The 20,002-nt window shown below is 36.9% G+C and overlaps 2 protein-coding genes across 2 annotated transcripts; both read left to right on the top strand.

Annotated features, from left to right (window-relative positions):
- Nucleotides 1-10,884: 10,884 nt before the first annotated feature.
- LOC311176073 (olfactory receptor 10AG1-like) lies at nt 10,885-11,728 on the top strand (the record flags this gene model as incomplete). The annotated part of the gene is given in 2 exon segments (XM_084241412.1): nt 10,885-11,381; nt 11,383-11,728. Coding segments are annotated over 2 exon segments (843 nt in total).
- Nucleotides 11,729-18,238: 6,510 nt separating this feature from the next.
- Nucleotides 18,239-19,693, top strand: LOC311176070 (olfactory receptor 10AG1-like). The gene is given in 3 exon segments (XM_084241410.1): nt 18,239-18,555; nt 18,557-18,895; nt 19,196-19,693. Coding segments are annotated over 3 exon segments (960 nt in total). The 5' UTR covers nt 18,239-18,342; the 3' UTR covers nt 19,604-19,693.
- The last annotated feature ends 309 nt before the right edge of the window (nt 19,694-20,002 follow it).

Below are 20,002 nucleotides of genomic sequence, written 5' to 3'. Positions count from 1 at the left end.
TGCTGGGAAAACTGAGTCGCTACATGCAAAAGAATGAAGCTTGACCACTACCTCACACCATACAAAAAAATCAACTCAAAATGGATTAAAGAACTAGACATAAGACCTGAAACCATAAAATACATAGAAGGAAATATAGGCGAAACACTACGTGACTTGCACATCAAAGACATCTTTACAGACACATCACCCAAAGCAGTGATAGTGAAGGCAAAGATAAACAGCTGGGACTACATCAAATTAAAGAGCTTCTGCATGGCAAAAGAGACAATAACCAAAACAAAGAGAAACCCCACCAACTGGGAGAACATTTTTACACCCAACACTAATGATAAAGGACTGATCACAAAATTCTGCAAAGAGCTGATGAAACTCAACAACAACAAAGAAAATAATCCAGTCAAAAAATGGGCAGAAGAGCTAAAAAGAAACTTCTCTGAAGAGGAAATGCAAATGGCCAACAGGCATATGAAAAAATGTTCAACATCACTTGCAATCATGGAAATGCAAATCAAAACTACCATGAGATACCATCTTACACCACTGAGAATGGCACATATTAAAAAAGCTAGCAACAACAAATGTTGGCGAGGGTGAGGAGAAAAAGGAACTCTTCTGCACTGTTGGTGGGAGTGCAAACTGGTCTAACCACTATGGAGAGCTGTGTGGAGATTTCTGGACCTACTAAACATAGAGCTTCCATATGATCCAGCAATTCCACTCCTAGGTATTTACCCAAAGGACACAGAAACATCAATTCCAAAGAACACCTGCACCCCTATGTTTATGGCAGCACTATTTACAATAGCTAAGCTTTGGAAACAACCCAAATGCCCAAAAATAGATGACTGGATCAAGAAGATGTGGTACATATATACCATGGAATATTACTCAGCATTCAAAAAAGATAAACACATGCAATTTGCAGCAACATGGATGGTGCTGGAAGGGATCATGCTCAGCAAAATAAGCCAAAAAAAAAAAAAGAAAGAAAAATACGGGATGGTCTCACTCATAGCAGAAATCTAAAAAAACTTAAATAAGGGACCAGGAAAATGAATAACTATAAGAAAGTGAAAATCAAAATCAACAAAAAACTTTGATCCAGAGACAGTTTTTGGGGGGTGGGGGGCATGAGGGGAGGGATTAGAGTCAGAATGGGGGGTTGCAATTGTATGGGGAATATAAAAATAAAATTTATTATTTAAAAAATATTTAAAAAAATAAACTACCAAAAAAACCACTTTATTTTAAAACATTTAAAAAAAACATTTAAGATGATTAATTTAATTTAAATTAATTTAAATTTCCCGCTTTTCAGCTAGGTGGTCATGATTGAATGACTTCTGAGCCTTGAAATCATTTTGTTTATAAATGGAAAACACAGGACAAAATTCCCCATTGGGAAACCACACTACACTGGTGGAATTCATCCTGAGTGGGTTTTCTGATCTTCCCAAGCTTCAAGGATTACTTTTTGGTGTATTCCTGATACTCTATATCTTTATTCTTATGGGAAATAGCCTCATTATCATGATAACTAAGGTTGATCCTTCACTGCAGACCCTGTGACTATGAATTTTTGATTTTTCACGCTGTCATTTCTTAATGATGACAAGAAAGTACTTTTGTTCATAATTTAAGGGTGGTGAGATAGATTTAGGTTGTGTTAAAGTCCTTGAGTGGCAGGCAAAAAGGTTTAGTTCAATTAGAAAGTGACCTGGGATAAGAGCTGATCCCCAGGGTGGAGAATATTTGTTATTTAAAGAGCAGGGTTTTCTATGACAATAGAACCTATGTTAGAAGTTTTTTAGCATCTGTTTAAATAAAAGTAAATTGTCTAGCTTTAGAGCAAACCACTCTTTCTCCTATTGTCTTTTAACTCAATAATACAGGTAAGCATTATACTAAACCTCAATCCAAGCAGGTAAGAATGTTTATTTTTGTCAATAACAATTTACTTTTCACATATCTGTCTTTGCTTAGCATCAACAAAGAAGAGTCATTTTTATAAATAGCTGTATTTAAAAGTACATGTTTCCTTTAAAAGGATCTTAAATTTTGTGGTAGTTTTTCAATTTCAAAAACTTTTAGTCTTTGTAATTTTCTCACTCACCTTACTTTCAAAGATACAAATGTTAAGTACCTTACAATAATGAATGAATCAATAAAGTTTTAGTCATTTTTTCACCTTTTTTGAATAATGAGTGTACTTTATTGAAATGGCTTTGCTTCCTGCTAGCATGAAAGGGATTCCTTGTTAAGAATTAAGTTCCATATACATGAATCTAAAAATTCTTATGTGATCATGGCATGATTCTATTTTTATATTTATAGAGTTATCATATAGGAGGTAAGTCCTCTGAACTACATCTAGCAATTTTTGATATATTTGATTTAATTTAATAATGTTACTCTGTATAAAACACTATGTTGCAAACACTGGGATAATAGTGTAATTGATACCACAGTCTTCACACTAGATGTGATTACTACTTTAGAGGGAAGACCAGAGCAATAAACAGGAAATATCTGAATCAAAACACAAGCCACTATCTTTACCTGAATCATATAGTAATTTTCTTTCAGAGTTCTATAAATATAATTTATATAATATATATATTTAATAAATCAAAAACATCATTAATAAAAATCAATGGTGATCTTGCCGGATTTGAGGAAGCTTACATGGTGAGATATTGTTTAGAAGATTAACATACTTTGAATAGGCTTTAAAAATAATATTTCTCACCTTCCAAATGGCTTAGCTTTTTCCATTCCATTGAATGTTCATAAAAATATTTGTCCATTTTACAAATACATTGTTGAGTCAGAAAAAAAAATAATTAGAACACTACATATTTGACATCACTAGGCCTGCTATTGTTGATTTCCTTTGTAATTTCCATTTTGTTTTAGCTTCAAGGTGCTTTTCAAAAGTATAGCCTACTTAAAAAGTAGGGAAATGGAGAAAAGGGATGGAAAAATGAGTGGAGACCTTTCATAAATAGCATGAAAGGGGCCCTGCCTGCTGCCACTAGGGGTTAAGTCTCAGCACTATGAAGCTATCGGCAGCCACTGTTTGATCCCCCGGCCAGGGAGCAGCAGACTTGTGGTGCAGTAGACCTCTCCTGCCTTGCCTAATGCTCCCCACAGCAGTGTATTTCAGTAGGTCTGCCTGTTCTGCTCCCCACTCTGTCTCTGGTGAATCCTCTCACTCTCCACACCTCTGGCCTACACCCCAGCTCTTATATGCATAAATAAGTAAAATAAACCTTTAAAAGAAAGAGCTTAAGAGAATAAAGAAATTGACAGTTTCTGAGGACAATGGAAGAATGAGTGGAGACCTTATATAGGAGCATGAAAAGAAAAAAAAAAAGAACAAAGAAATTGACAGTTTCTGAGGACAGGCTAGTTTATTAGCAGTGGGTAGATGTGGAGGTCACTGTAGCAGGTACAGTGACTCATTCAGAAAAAAAAAGTTGTCTAAATATCAGTCTCTACGTTGAATTAAGAGAGGAGGGATGGTTTACATTTTGGGTAGAATTGAGCTTCCATAGTGGGGACTATTGCAAAGAAAGAAATAATGTGACTCACTTTCATTGTTTCAAGAAAGATTGGCCATCACACAGGATATACTGTGAGAATGAACACACAGAGGACATGTTCAAACAATTACTGTAATAAATGAGGTCTGCAGAATGGGGTCAACAGGTGCAGATGTGGGTAACTCCAGACATTATCAGAGCTCAGTAGTTGTGAATGTCTCTTTTCATGGTGCGTGAGGCTGTACATGCTAGTTTGAAATGCTCTCCTGAACATAATTGCTGATGAATCTGCCTCTTTGCCTTGAGATTTGGTTGAACAGGAAGATAATTTTAGGCCTTTTTTCCACACAGCAAACTCTGAAAAAAAATTATGATTGCTGATTTCATGGGCCATACAGCTTTAAGTATGAAAAAAATCCATAATATATAGTGTTCATTAATCAATTTTTAGTACAGTCTATGCAAAATTTGAAGATGATCAAGACTGTAAAAACCAGTCATCACTTTTAAAATTAATTATATGAATTTCTAAAAATTATTTTATTTATTTATTTTTTATAATAAATTTTATTTTTATATTCCCCATACAATTGCAACCCCCCCATTCTGACCCCAATCCCTACCCTCCCGCCCCTCACTCCCCAAAAAGTGTCTCTGGTTCATAGTTTTTTGTTGATTTTGATTTTCTCTTTCTTATAGTTGTTCATTTTACTGGTCCCTTATTTAAGTTTTCTAGATTCCTGCTATGAGTGAGACCATCCGGTATTTTTCTTTTTCTTTTTGGCTTATTTCACTGAGCATGATCCCTTCCAGCGCCATCCATGTTGCTGCAAATTGCATGTGTTTATCTTTTTTGAATGCTGAGTAATATTCCATGGTATATATGTACCACATCTTCTTAATCCAGTCATCTATTTTTGGGCATTTGGGCTGTTTCCAAAGCTTAGCTATTGTAAATAGTGCTGCTATAAACATAGGGGTGCAGGTGTTATTTGGAGTTGATGTTTCTGTGTCCTTTGGGTAAATACCTAGGAGTGGAATTGCTGGATCATATGGAAGCTCTATGAAATCTCCACACAGCTCTCCATAGTGGTTGGACCAGTTAGCACTCCCACCAGCAGTGCAGGAGAGTTCCTTTTTCTCCACAACCTCGCCAACATTTGTTGTTGCTAGTTTTTTTTTTTTTAATATGTGCCATTCTCACTGGTATGAGGTGGTATCTCATGGTAGTTTTGATTTGCATTTCCCTGATGACAAGTGATGTTGAACATTTTTTCATATGCCTGTTGGCCATTTGAATTTCCTCTTCAGAGAAGTTTCTTTTTAGCTCTTCTGCCCATTTTTTGACTGGATTATTTTCTTTGTTGTTGCTGAGTCTCATCAGCTCTTTGCAGATTTTTGTGATCAGTCCTTTATCATTAGTGTTGGGTGCAAAAATGTTCTCCCAGTTGGTGGGGTTTCTCTTTGATTTGGTTATTGTCTCTTTTGCTGTGCAGAAGCTCTTTAATTAGATGTAGTCCCAGCTGTTTATATTTGCCTTCACTATCACTGCTTTGGGTGATGTGTCTGTAAAGATGTTTTTGATGTGCAAGTCACGTAGTGTTTCGCCTATATTTCCTTCTATGTAATTTATGTTTTCAGGTCTTATGTCTAGTTCTTTAATCCATTTTGAGTTGATTTTTGTGTATGGTGTGAGGTAGTGGACAAGCTTCATTCTTTTGCATTTAGCGACCCAGTTTTCCCAGCACCATTTATTGAACAAACTTTCTTTGCTCCAATGCATATTCTTTGCTCCTTTGTCAAAGATTAGTTGACCATAAATCTGTGGGTTTATTTCTGGATTTTCTATTCGATTCCATTGGTCTGTGTGTCTGTTCTTGTTCCAATACCATGCAGTTTTGATGATTATGGCTTTGTAGTAGAGTTTGAGGTCTGGGAGTGTGATGCCTCCATTCCCTTCTTCTTTTTTTTTTTTTTTTTTCAGGAGAGCTTTGGCTATTCGGGGTTTTTTGTGATTCCATATGAATTTCATCAAAAATTTTTCCATTTCTTTGAAGAATGACATTGAATTTTTGATTGGAATAGCATTGAATCTGTAGATTGCTTTTGGTAGGATGGCCATTTTAATAATGTTTATTCTTCCAATCCAGGAGCAGGGGATGTCTTTCCATTTCTTTGTGTCTTCTTCTATTTCTTTTAACAGTGTTTTATAGTTTTCTTTGTATAGGTCCTTTACCTCTTTTGTTAGATTTATTCCCAATATTTGATTTTTTTTTGTTTCAATAATAAAAGGAATGTTTTTTTTTATTTCTTCTTCTTCAGATTTATTGTTTGTGTATAGGAAGGCTACTGATTTTTGTGTGTTGATTTTGTATTCTGCCACTTTACTGAACTGATTGATGAGTTGAATTAGTTTTTCTGTGGAGTTTTTGGGGTTCTCTATGTATATTATCATATCATCTGCAAATAGTGATAGTTTGACTTCTTCTTTTCCTATTTGGATTCCTTGGATGTCTTTCTCTTGTCTTATTGCTCTGGCTAGGACTTCCAGTATTATATTGAAGAGCAGTGGTGAGAGTGGACATCCTTGTCTTGTTCCAGATCTTAATGGAATTGCTTTCAGCTTTTCACCATTGAGAATGATACTGGCTGTTGGCTTGTCATAAATGGCCTTTATGATGTTGAGGTATGTTCCTTGTATCCCAAGAATTTCAAGGGCTTTTATCATAAATGTGTGTTGCACTTTGTTGAAAGCTTTCTCAGCATCTATTGATATTATCATATGGTTTTTATATTACTTTTTGTTGATGTGTTGGATAATATTGATTGATTTTCAGATGTTGAACCATCCTTGTGTCCCTGGAATGAATCCTACTTGGTTATGGTGAATTATCTTATGGACACTTTGTTGGATTCTGATAGCTAAAATTATATTAAGGATTTTTGCATCAGTGTTCATTAGGGAGATCGGCCTGTAGTTTTCCTTTTTGTGTTGTCCTTGTTTGGTTTTGGTATTAGTGTAATGTTGGCATCATAGAACGTGTTTGGTATTGTCCCTTCCTTCTCAATTTTTTGGGAAGAGTTTGTGAAGAATAGGCACTAATTTGTCTCTGAATGTTTGGTAGAATTCATTTGTGAATACATCAGGTCCTGGGCTTTTGTTTTTGGGGAGGTTTTTGATTACCATATCAATTCCGCTGCTTGTAATTGGTCTGTTTAGGTGTTCTATTTCTTCTTTATCTAGCTTTGGGTGATTGTAGTTTGTAGGAATTTGTCCATCTCCTCTAGATTGTTGAACTTGTTTCCATATAACTGTTCATAGTTGTTACTGTTTATTCTTTTGATTTCTGCTGTGTCCGTTGTGATTTATCCACTTTCATTGATGATCCTGTTTATTTGTGCTTTCTCCCTTTTTTTCCTTTGTGAGCCTGGCTAGGGGTTTGTCTATTTTATTGATTTTTTTCAAAGAACCAGCTCTTGGTTTCATTGATCTTTTGGATTGTTTTTTTTAGTTTCAATTTCATTTATTTCTGCTTTCGTTTTTATTATTTCTTTTCTTCTACTGGTTTTGGGTTTTTTGTTGTTCTTTTTCTAGATCTTTGAGCTTTGAAATTAGGTTGTTTCTTTGAGTTCTTTCTTGTTTCTTGATGTGAGATTCTATTGCTATATATTTTCCTCTTATTACTGCTTTTGCTGCATCCCATACATTTAGGATATTGGTGTCCTCCTTGTCATTCAATTCAAAGAATTTTTAAATTTCTTCTTTGATCTCCTCATTAGTCCAGTGTTCGTCCAGTAGTGTGGTTTTTAATCTCCATGAGGTAGGAAAGTTCCTTGCCTTCTTTTTATGGTTTATTTCTAGTTTGATGCCTTCATGGTCAGAAAAGATGGTTGATATGATTTCAATCTCGGTGTATCTGTTGATGTTTGTCTTGTGCCCCAGTATCTGATCGATCCTGGAGAATGATCCATGTGCGCTTGAGAAAAATGTGTACTCCGTTTTTTGGGGGTTTAGTGTTCTATAGATGTCTGTTAAGCACAAATGCTCTAGGTCCTTATTTAGAGCTTTAGTTTCTTTACTTATTTTTTGTCTTGTTGATCTATCCATTGTTGATAGTGGTGTGTTGAAGTCTCCCAATACATATGTGTTTTCTCTGATGTCTGTTTTCAGAGAGGACAACAGTTGTCTGATATATTTTGGTGCTCCTTCGTTTGGTGAGTATATGTTAATGAGTGTTATTTCTTCTTGAAGTATTGTCCCCTTGATCATGATGTAGTGACCATTGGGGTCTCTTTTTATTTTTTTGAGTTTGAAGTCTGTTTTATCTGATATAAGTATAGCTGTACCTGCTTTCTTTTTTGGTCCATTTGTTTGTAGGATTGTTTTCCATCCTTTAACTTTGATCCTATTTTTATCTTTTGTAGCTAAATGTGTTTCCTGGAGACAGCAAAAGGCTGGGTTTTGTTTCTTAATCCAGGCTGCAACTCTGTGTCTTTTTATTGAAGAGTTTAGTCCATTTACATTTAGAGTTAATATTGATATGTTAGCATTTGTATTTGCCATTGTGTTTGTCTTTCCTTTGATTTTATTTATTCTTTTAATAACTTTTTTTTTGGCCTTCTTTTGTTGTTATTCGTCCCTCTGAGGTTCTGGCTTTAGGATTCCTTGTAATATTTTTTGGAGTGGGGGTTTAGTCATAAGGAAATTCCAGAGTTTCTGTTTGTCTGGGAAGGTCCTTATTCTTTCTTCATAGAGGAAGAAGAGGTTTGCGGGATAGAGTATTCTTGGTTGGCATCTGTTTTCTTGGAGTCTGTTGACTATGTCCCTCCACTCTCTCCTTGCCCGTAGTGTTTCTTCAGAGAAGTCCGATGTCAGCCTGATTGGTTTTCCTTTGAATGTTATCTGTTTCTTCCCTCTTGTCAGCTTCATTATTTTTCCTTGTCCTGGATTCTTGGGAGCTTTACTATTATGTGTCTTGCTGTATTTTTCCTTTCGTCGTGGAAGTTTGGTGTTCTTCTTGCTTCTTGTATATCAATTTTCAGCTCCTTCTTCACATTTGGGAATTTCTCTTCAATTATCTCCTGGAATATTTTCTCTGTTCCTACATCTCTCTCCTCTCCTTCTGGAATTCCTATAACTCTTATATTTCCTTTCCACATGGAGTCAGATAGTTCCCGAAGTCTTTCTTTGTTCTTTTTCCTTCGTACTTCTCTTTCCTTTTCTGTTTTGGTTCTTTTTATTTCTGTGTCTTCAAGAGTGCTTATTCGTTCTTCCATTTCCTCTATTCTGCTTTCATTGCTTTTCCAGAGTTCTTTAGTTCCTCCATTAATTCTTTGATCCCCTGCGTTTCTTTTGCTTCCCTCTTTAGGGACTCAATTTCCTTCTTCTGATCATTGTTTTCCTTTATGAGTTCTGTCATTTTTTTAATCACAGCAATTTTAAATTCTCTTTCTGGAAGTCTCAGAAATTCTTCCAAGTTACTGTCATTGCAATCGGGGGTGTGGTTTTCTTTTTGTGGTGTGCTTTTTTCCTGAGGAGTTGCTAGGTTGCGTGTGGTTCTTCTACTCCCTACTGTCTGTTTTCTAATTTGTCTTATGCATTGGGACACTGTGTTGCTCAGACTGGCCGGCATCTTGGGTGAACTTCTGCACTCCCCTGTGGCTCCTCCAGGAGCCATCTCTGGCTTCTGAGGGAGCTTTCTGCTGGTTTCAGGAAGACTTTACTGAAGAAATGTCCCTGTTCTAAAATGGCAACGCGGGACTCAGTCCCTGAGCATCCGGTCTCAGGCACACTCTTCTGCGTGCCCGGTCTGTCCCGGCCGTGGGTGCCTGTTCCCTCTGTGGGCTCAAACTGCTGGTCGGAAGGGGCCTGGTGTGGGCTAACTTCCCAGCTGGCCACTGTCTCTTCTGGGAGCCTTCTGCCCTTTTCAAGCTGACTTAAGAAATTTACCTGTTCTATGGGGTGTTAGTGACTTTTTTTCTGGTCGCTAGGTGGAGCCAGAGATCTCTCCTATTGTCCTTGGGGGGCTGTTTTTCGCCCCACCCCCACCCCGTGGGACAGGGAACAGAGCAGGAATGGTAGGGTAAACCTCAACGGCTTTGGGGTGCTGTGTCTGCCTTGTGCCCCACCGTCGTGGAGAACCCACGCCCCGAACTTCGTGTCCCAGGTCTCAGTTCAAAGCCCTCAGGTCTAGGACGTGGGCTGTAGCCCAGTTCAGTGGTGCGGGAATGGCGCCTTTTGCACCCGCTCCCGTGCCTGGGCACCTGGTTCCTGCTTACTCAGTGAGGGCCTCCGCTTGTCTCCCCGCAAGCCTAGGTCACAGGCGCAGGGACCTGGGCAGCCGCAATCCCATTCCGCGTTTGCTTTTCAAGCGCACCAAGCGCGCCACTTTTCCACGCAAGCTTACCGGCCGGCCGGGGGCTGTGTGCGGGTCTCCAGAGTCTCTTTGTTCTTCTCTAATGGCGCCCAGAGCCATTCGCACACCGCCGTGACGAATCCTGCAGGGTTCTCCACAGCTCCCGTTCATGGGGTGTTGTGGCTGCAATAGTTCCTTTCCACTCACAGTCTCGCTTGCTGGGTAGTTCGTTCTTGTTGGTCATTTTAGTTTGTTGTTTTCCTCCTCTCTGCTGGTCGGAGAGTGCTGACTCTGTGGGCGGGGGTGGGGAGCAGGGTTCTGTGCTTTCCTCCCTTCTAGTCCTCTTTTATGTCCACTTTCTTCTTCGGGTAGTTTTCTGGAGTCATCCATTTATCGTCCGTGTCCCAGTTCTCACTGGGACCTGCCGCTTTCCCTCCCTAATAACTTTTTAATGGGAGATCTTACTCGCAGCGTCTCCTCGCCGCCATCGAGGGAGTATTTCTTAAGCTCTTAGAATCTCTAAAAATTATTTTAGATGATTATATAATGACATGTAATAAAATTGGGATTGAATTCATAATAATCAAAACAGATTGGAAGATGAGGAACAATTATGCCAACCCAAAGAATGGAAATGATCTTTAGTATTATAAAGCAATGATATATAAATGTTGAAAGTTTGGAATGTTACCACTGAACTTAAATTCATTAAAAATTGTGATGTTTCAGATTAATAACAAAATTACATTAACATATTTCATCTTCATAAAGAGAAATATGATGACCCATAGCAGAAAAAAAATTAAGATGATATACTCTCCTTGTATTAACATTTAACAATAATTAAAAATACACCTCACCTCTTTGTACAGGTGTTTTTATAGGAAATACATGCTATGCTATCCTTACTGGTTATATAAGAGAACAAATCCACATAAAGTAACCTATTTGTACTTCTTATTATTATGCCATTCCTACAGATGTCCTACAACAAGATGAAATCAGAAGACAATGTTTCCTCTGTGACACAATTTGTACTCATGGGATTTTATGACCTTCCAAAACTGCAAGGGTTACTATTTGGGGTATTTGCCATGATTTACATAATTATCTTAATTGGAAATAGCCTCATCATAATAGTAACCAGGATTGATTCTGCACTGCAGACACCCATGTATTTTTTCCTGGCAAACTTTTCCTCATTGGAAATCTGTTATGTGTCAGTCACCCTTCCTAGGATTCTGAAGAACCCGTGGATTCAGGACAGAAGCCTGTCTAAGGTGGAGTGTGCCACACAAATGTGTTTCTTCCTTATGTTGGGGACCACTGAGTGCTTCCTGCTGGCCGTGATGTCTTATGACCACTACGTGGCCATTTGTAACCCTCTGCAATACCCTCTGGTCATGAACCACAAGATGTGTGTCCAGTTGGCTGTTGGTGCCTGGGTCACTGGAATCCCAATCCAAATAGGACAAACATTCCAACCAAATCAACCACTTCTTCTGTGACATCCCCCCAGTCATCAAGGTGGCCTGTGGGGACACTTCTCTGCATGAGATCTATGTTTATATAGCAACTTCGGTGATTGTTGCCATGCCCTTCACATTGATACTTTTCTCTTATGGCAAAATCATCTCCATGATTCTGAAGCTGCCAACAGCCAGTGGACGGGCCAAAGCCTTCTCCACCTGTTCTTCCCATCTCATAGTTGTGGTTTTATTCTTTGGGTCTGCTTCCATCACCTACTTCAGGCCCAAATCCAATCATTCTGCATTAACTGACAAGCTGCTCTCTCTTTTCTACACAATAGTGACTCCCATGTGATTGCAGTACTGAAAAAAAATGTTCCTTAAAAAATAGAGTGGTGTTTTTTCTACTTGCCAAACAGTTATCATAGAAACATCACACTCTGCACACTACCCTTTATGAAGTTAATCACTTCAGTTTATGATGTACTTTCAGACACTTTTAAATGTTAGTCTATTTACTATGCTTTGACACCAGATAAATGAATCTATCTAGAGACTTTAGAGCATCAATAAACAATAGAACATATTTATTTAACATGCTATGTATCATATGGACTATCTCAAATCAGTTTACCCAGTTTTCACCATAGTAACATTCTGACAAAGCACATGAGATACAGAGAGCAACTACCCAAGTCAGCCAGTTCACTCTGCATGTATTTCTATGTTCTATGTAGAAATTCCAGCTCCAACGTAATTTTCATGGAATCATTTCATCTTTTCTCAATGACACTCTAAATGGTTAATCATGTACTGATTCATGGTTAAAAAAATCCATCGCCTGTGAGTTTTAAACAAAAGAAAATATTGAAAATTATTTTCAGAATTACCTTCAATCCACATAATCTTAAAAAAGTGTAATTAAACTAGTCTTTCTGCATTTAGCCCTTTCTAAAGGGTTTAGCGTTATTAAACCTTTGAACTGATAAATATCAGTTCAAATATAACTTGTAACTATCACAGAACCACTGCCTCCCTCCCAACTTCAGATTCTTGAATCAGCAACTCATAGAAGAGATTGTTTCATCTATTTCTGAAATGTGCTGTTAGCAGTTGTTTTGAAATTCTAATATCCCGGGTGTTAGTTATAATTATACCAATGCAGGTTATCTTATTGCTGTCCTATACATAGCTATGTTTTACTTCACAAACCCACTAAACCTTCCAAACCCTCCACCATCTAACATCACATATTATGTGATAATTACTTATACATTTTATTCATGGGAGTATATATGTGTATATTCCCCTCTTTTCAACTTTTATGTTCTATGAACTTAATACATGCTCTCTGATGAAGAACTTGATGACCATGATGATGATGGTGGTGGTCACTATGATATGAAGAGTTATACAAGGCAAGAGATTTGATTTGTAAGAGCAGGAACAAGGAAGTAATACTAGACAAAAACCAAATTGGTTTTACATGTTGCTTTCTTTGTGGAGGATGGCAGGCGTTTGTCAGCCACATTACTTAATATCTGATTGAATGATTTATGACTGACTTTCTGAGAGAGCCAAATATGAGATTCAGCTTGATAACATTGGGCTTAATAGAAGCAACTCCATTTTGTACCTGTTTTGGAATCTTATTCCTTATGTTTTACAATTAGTGAATGGTAAAAATACACCATTTCCTCTGAGGCCCCAGGATTATTGTAAGACTCAGATATCACTCCAGCATGAAAAAGTATTGGAAAAGTTTAAAGCAACAAAATCTGAAGCTTTGTCCATTTTAGACTTTGTTGCATTTGATATCTAAATTCATAGAGAAAATACAGTACTGTTATTCAGAGATGGGACTTTCTACAGTATTCACTATCTAAGCAAAGAACTGACTTCCTTGAATAAAAGTATTATTTTCTTTTCACTATTGCAATATGTTTAGATTTTTAAAACTGTGCTCCTCAAATCTTTCCTCATCTAAACAGGGAATATGTAGTCTTCAATATTTGCAATATCCAGAGAAAATATTAACTAAAATTTATGTCATTATGAACTTATGCCAATTAAATGTTAAATTATGTCTACATTTATACCTTTACCAGAAGTCTAAGATCTTTGTAGTTTCTTGATTTATTTTTCTCTCTACCCTTTGTCTTTCTAATGTGTTCATTCATCATGAGGCAGCCTCTGAATTTACCCTCTGGACTTATCTATCATGATAAGTATTTTATCTATCATGGTAAGTATTTCTCATGTATTTTACACAAGAAAATACAAGTAACTATGCAAATCTACATTACCTAAAAAAAAATGCAGGATGAGCTTTGAAGTAGAGTTCCCAGTGGACAAGATATGTTTTTTAAATTGGATGAAAGGAAGGAACACATACAGACTTATAGTAATGACTTTGTTCATTGACAATGTTTTAAAATGTATTCTTAAATTCACACACTAAAAGTTTAAAATTGCAGAGCAAGTAAAATACACTCTCCTGGTGCAAGTCTCTGGAATTTGATCTATCAATACAGTCATATAACTACAAACACAGTGAAGAAACAGTAGCTTCCCAGCCTTCTCCAGAATTCTCACCTGTTGAGTCTTTATTGTTGACAACTCCCATAACCCCATCACCAGATAACCAGGCTTTTCACATGCACTTCATCCTTTTCCAGAATGTTATCTCCTTGGAGTAGGAGTCCAAAGACTTTGGCTTTGGTTGGCTTTTCACTGGGCAGTAAGTATTGGGAGTTGTCCAAGTTGTGAGTACCTTCTCTCACTCTTGTTCCTGAGAAGTGAACAATCACCATGCATGTCTGAGAAGTTTGTGCGCCCACTCCCTGCATGAAGGGCATTAGAGTTGTTTCCAGTGTTTCTCTACTATACACATAAACTTCCTGAATTTTCATTTATAGGTATTTTTGTAAATACAAGTTTTCATTTCTGTAAAATGGAAAAACACCAGGCTCAGGACAGCTGGATAAATGTGAATGGCAAGTTTATAATGTACTTCACAAAGAACTGCCAGCTTCTTCTCCAGAGTGGTCTCCCATTTAGTGTTCCTTCCCCATGCCTGTGTGTTCTAGTTGCTTCAAGACTTCCCACTTGAGGATTATCAGTGGCTGGCAATGGTTTTATCTTTTTATGTTTGTTTTTGTTTTGTTTTTTTTTTAAATCAGTCTAATAGTTAGTTGTTGATATTTAGCTACATATATGGTTTTACTATTCATTCCCTAAACACAATTGGTGGAGCAACTTTCCTGACATGATTTACCATTAATTTATCACTGCTTTTGATATGTTTGAAGCAGCCTGGGGAGGACTGACCCAAGGCAGTGCTTGGGTAGCAGGGACAGGGACACTGTGGCCTAAGTGAATGCCCCTGGAGCGCTGGGGGTTCAGGTACTCAAACCCAACAAGCACAAGCGGAGGGGAAATGCCCAAAGGTGGTGGCTTTTTATACTGACATTTCTAATGATAAAAAAATAGAAGTACTATTGGTTCATAATTTCATGGTAAGATCAGACAGCTTTGGGTTGTGTTCAAGTCCTTGAGTGGCAGGCAAGAAGGTTTTGTTCAATTAGAAAGTGACCTGGGAAAGGAACTGATCTCCAGAGTAATGTATAATTGTTATTTAAAGAGCAGGATTTTCTATGACAATAGGACCTATATACAAGTTTGTAATCTCTGTTTAAATAAAAGTAAATTATCCAGCCTCAAAGTAAACCTCTTTTTCTCATTTTGTATCGTTAACTCAGTAATAAAGGTAAGCATTATACTTAACCTCTATCCAAATAGGTAATTTTCAGGTAATAATTGAATTATTTTTGTCAATATGAAATGTATTTCATACAAATACTTAAGTCTATGTTTATAGAACCAGCAACATGTCATTTACAGAAATATCTGTATTGGGCAAGTGTATGTTTCTTTTATAAGACTCCTTTACATTGTTGCTTTTTTAATCTTGAAAACACTTAGTCTTTGTAATTTTCTGACTCTCATTACCATTTCAAAGACTAAAATGCATAGTACCTTGTAGTAAAATCAATCAGTCAATCAATAAAGATTATAGTCATTCTTGGTGAGATTTCGTTCAGCAGAAAACCACATACTTTGGATAGGATTTGGAAAGAATAACATTTTTCACTTTTCAAATGAATTTGCATTGAGAATTCTATTGACTTCATAAAACAGTTGTACCATTTTTACAAATAAATAGTTGAGTCATGAAAAATGTCTTTAGATTTGAACACTACATATTCTTTTTTTATTTTATTTTTTATAATAAATTTTATTTTTATATTCCCAATACAACTTCAACCCCCCCCCATTTTGACCCCAATCCCTCCCCTCCCTCCACTCCCCCCAAAAAAGTGTCTCTGGTTCATAGATTTTTGTTGATTTTGATTTTCACTTTCTTATAGTTATTCATTTTCCTGGTCCCTTATTTAAGTTTTCTAGATTCCTGCTATGAGTGAGACCATCCGGTATTTTTCTTTTTCTTTCTGGCTTATTTCACTGAGCATGATCCCTTCCAGCGCCATCCATGTTGCTGCAAATTGCATGTGTTTATCTTTTTTGAATGCTGAGTAATATTCCATGGTATATATGTACCACATCTTCTTGATTCAGTCATCTATTTTTGGGCATTTGGGCTGTTTCCAAAGCTTAGCTATTGTAAATAGTGCTGCTATAAACATAGGGATGCAGGTGTTCTTTGGAGTTGATGTTTCTGTGTCCTTTGGGTAAATACCTAGGAGTGGAATTGCTGTATCATATGGAAACTCTATGTTTAGTAGGTCCAGAAATCTCCACACAGCTCTCCATAGTGGTTGGACCAGTTTGCACTCCCACCAACAGTGCAGAAGAGTTCCTTTTTCTCCACACCCTCGCCAACATTTGTTTTTTAATATGTGCCATTCTCAGTGGTGTGAGATGGTATCTCATGGTAGTTTTGATTTGCATTTCCCTGATTACAAGCGATGTTGAACATTTTTTCATATGCCTGTTGGCCATTTGCATTTCCTCTTCAGAGAAGTTTCTTTTTAGCTCTTCTGCCCATTTTTTCACTGGATTATTTTCTTTGTTGTTGTTGAGTCTCATTAGCTCTTTGCAGATTTTTGTGATCAATCCTTTATCATTAGTGTTGTGTGCAAAAATGTTCTCCCAGTTGGTGGGGTTTCTCTTTGTTTTGGTTATTGTCTCTTTTGCTGTGCAGAAGCTCTTTTGTTGCTCTCTTATACTTTCTTTTGGACCTCAGTTTCAGTTTGTATTTTAAATATATATCCTACTTAAAGAGTAGGGAAAAATGGAGAAAGAGGATGGGAGATGAGTAGAGACTTTTCACAAAATCATAAAGAGAATAAAGAAATATAGGTTTTGGGGGACAGTATTTAGCATATTAAAGGCAGATGTATGGGGCACTTGAGTCTGAATGATGTAGTGATACATTCAGCAAAAAACTTTAATCGTTATCCAAAATCAATCTCTGGATTGAATTAAGCAGGTGAATAAAACATGATTAAATATGTGTAAAATGGTGCAGTTAAAAATAAAAAAAAATGTCATGGCTATATTGTCTTTTATACTTAAAATCATATTATATTAATCTCGACTTAGTCACTAGTTTCTGATAGTTCTGGAAACTCAGAGCATTTTTACAGTTCCTATAATCAAGCTTCTATTACAAGAATTCTGTAATTATGAGGCATCATTTAAGTATCTGTAGTATTTTAATATGTAGACTGAAATGTAGATGTTAAAATTAATTGTCATTTAATCATCATATTGTCATTCACAGAAAATGTTCAGGAAGAAAAAAATAAATTTCTTAGAAATGAGACTGGGAAAGAGAGAGAGAAGAGAGAGAGTGAGAAAGAGAGTTGAGAGAGAGTTGTAATTTTTTAATTGACACCAGGCTGGAAGAGGATGGATGGTCTAACTTTTGGATAGGAGCCAGAGCTTCCATAGTGGGACTATTGCAAAGAAAGAAATAAAGTGACTCACTTTTCTTTGTTTCAAGAAAGATTGGCCATCATACAGGACATACTGTGTGAATGAGCACACACAGCTCATGTGCAAACAATGACTGAAATTAATGAAGTCTGCAGAATGGGGTCAACAAGTCCAGATGTGTGTAACTCCAGACATTATCAAAGCTTAGTGGTTGTGGATGTCTCTTTTCAAGGTGCATGATAATGCATGTATTAGAAATGCTTTCCTGAACATAAATATTGATGAACTTGCCTCTTTGCTTTTGAGTTTTGATGAAACAGAAAGATTGTTTTATAGTTTCTTTTATCTCCAAAGCAAACTCTGAATAAATGCTATGACTGCTGGTTTCATGGACCTTACATTGAAAAGTACAGTTTTAAGGGTTATATAAACCACCATAATATTTAATGATCATTAAATATTTTTATAATAAAACAGCCTATGCAGAATGTCAAAGATAAACAAGACTTTGGAAATGTCACAGGAAAAGCAACACTTTCAAAATTAACTATGTATTTCTAAAAATCATTTGAGATGATATACAAATTAATGGAATGTTTAATAAAATTTGTTTTGAATTAATATTAATAGACCGAATGAGAGGTTAAGAAAACTATGTCAACAAGAAGGATGCAAATATTTCAGTATTTTAAACCACTGGTGAATAATTTTAAAAGATGGAATATTACAGTTGGACCTAAGCTCACTAAAAATATTTTGAGTGTTTAGATGAATAGCAAGACAAAGAAATATTATGACCCATAGCAGGGAAAAAAAAAAAAAAAAACACTAAGGGTTTTTTTTTCAAATTTTGCATTTAATAATAATTAAAAATACACTTCACCATACTTTTCAGGTTCCTGTCTGCTATAGGTTTAGTGTTTATAAGAAATTGATGTTATGTTATCCTTAGTTGTTACATAAAAGAACAAATCTACAGAAAGTAACCTATTTGTACTTATTATTACTATGCCATTTCTACAGATGTCCTACGACAAGATGAAATCAGAGGACAATGTTTCCTCTGTGACACAATTTGTACTCATGGGATTTTCTGACCTTCCAAACCTCCAAGGGTTACTATTTGGGGTGTTTGCCATCATTTATATGATTATCTTAATAGGAAATAGCCTCATCATTATAGTAACCAGGATTGAATCTGCACTGCAGAAACCCATGTATTTTTTTCCCAGCAAACTTTTCCTCATTGGAAATCTGTTATGTGTCAGTCACCCTTCCTAGGATTCTGAAGAACCTGTGGACTCAGAAAAGAAGCATTTCTAGGCTGGAATGTGCCACTCAAATGTACTTTTTCCTTACACTGGGAACTACTGAGTGTTTCCTGCTGGCCATTATGTCCTATGACCGCTATGTGGCCATTTGTAACCCTCTGCACTACCCCCTGGTCATGAACCACAAGATGTGTGTTCAGTTGGCTATTGGCGCCTGGCTCACCAGAATCCCAATCCAGATAGGACAAACAAGCCTGATATTCTCTCTGCATTTCTGTAATTCTAACCAAATTAACCACTTCTTTTTTTTTAAAGATTTATTTTTATTTATTTAGTAATACAAGCACTGGGTACAGTCAGAAGCACGGGAGGGTGAGAGAATTCACCAGAGCCAGAACGGGGAGCAGAACAGGCAGAAGGACCGAAGCACGCTGCTGAGGGGAGCAATGGGAGGCAGGAGAGGTCTGTGCGCCATGCGGGACCCTCCTCCGGTGGCCGGGGAGCAGCCGGGGATTGAACCGGCGCTGCAGAGGCTGCGGGCAGCTTCACAACCCAGCGCTCAACCGCTGCGCCATGGGGGAGGCCCGCAAATTAACCACTTCTTCTGTGACATTCCCCCCATTCTCAAGCTGGCCTGTGGGGACACTTTTGTAAATGAGATATCCATCTATGTAGCAACTTTGGTGATTATTGCAGTCCCATATATGCTGATACTTGCCTCTTACAGCAAAATCATTTCCAGAATTCTGAAGCTGCCAACAGCCAGCGGAAGGGCCAAAGCCTTTTCCACCTGCTCTTCGCATCTCATAGTTGTGGTTTTATTCTTTGGATCTGCTACTGTAACTTACTTAAGACCAAAGTCCAATCACTCTGCTGGAACTGACAAACTGCTCTCACTTTTCTACACCATAGTGACTCCCATGTTCAATCCCTTGATATACAGTCTCAGGAATAAGGATGTAATTGCAGCACTGAGAAAATTATTCTCTAAAAAATAATGCAATGAGTTTAATTGTAAATGTTGTTTCTGTTTTGCCAGTTTTCAGCAAAACATCACACTCCCCACATTTCCTTTTAAGTTCATCATGTCAACTTGTGTTGTTCTTTCAGACACTTCTAAATAGTAGCCTACATTTACTGTGCAGGGATCTATACAAGGCAAATTGATCTATCTTCAACGTTCCATACCCATACAATAGATTGTTTCTGTAAAAAAAAAATAATATGCATGAGAGTCCATATAAAAACAAAAAAACAAATGAATTCAATCTGCTAAAAATTTTCACTAAAATGTACAAATGTATATAAGATATTTACATAAATGTTTTAAAAATATTTGCTGTATTATTTGGTAGCATTTTGGGATTCTGCCACCAACAATGACCAGGAACAGTTTA

The sequence above is a fragment of the Talpa europaea genome (assembly GCF_964194135.1).
Source record: "Talpa europaea genome assembly, chromosome: 8".
Taxonomy (NCBI): Eukaryota; Metazoa; Chordata; class Mammalia; order Eulipotyphla; family Talpidae; genus Talpa; species Talpa europaea.
This window is presented reverse-complemented; position numbering and strand designations above follow the sequence as displayed.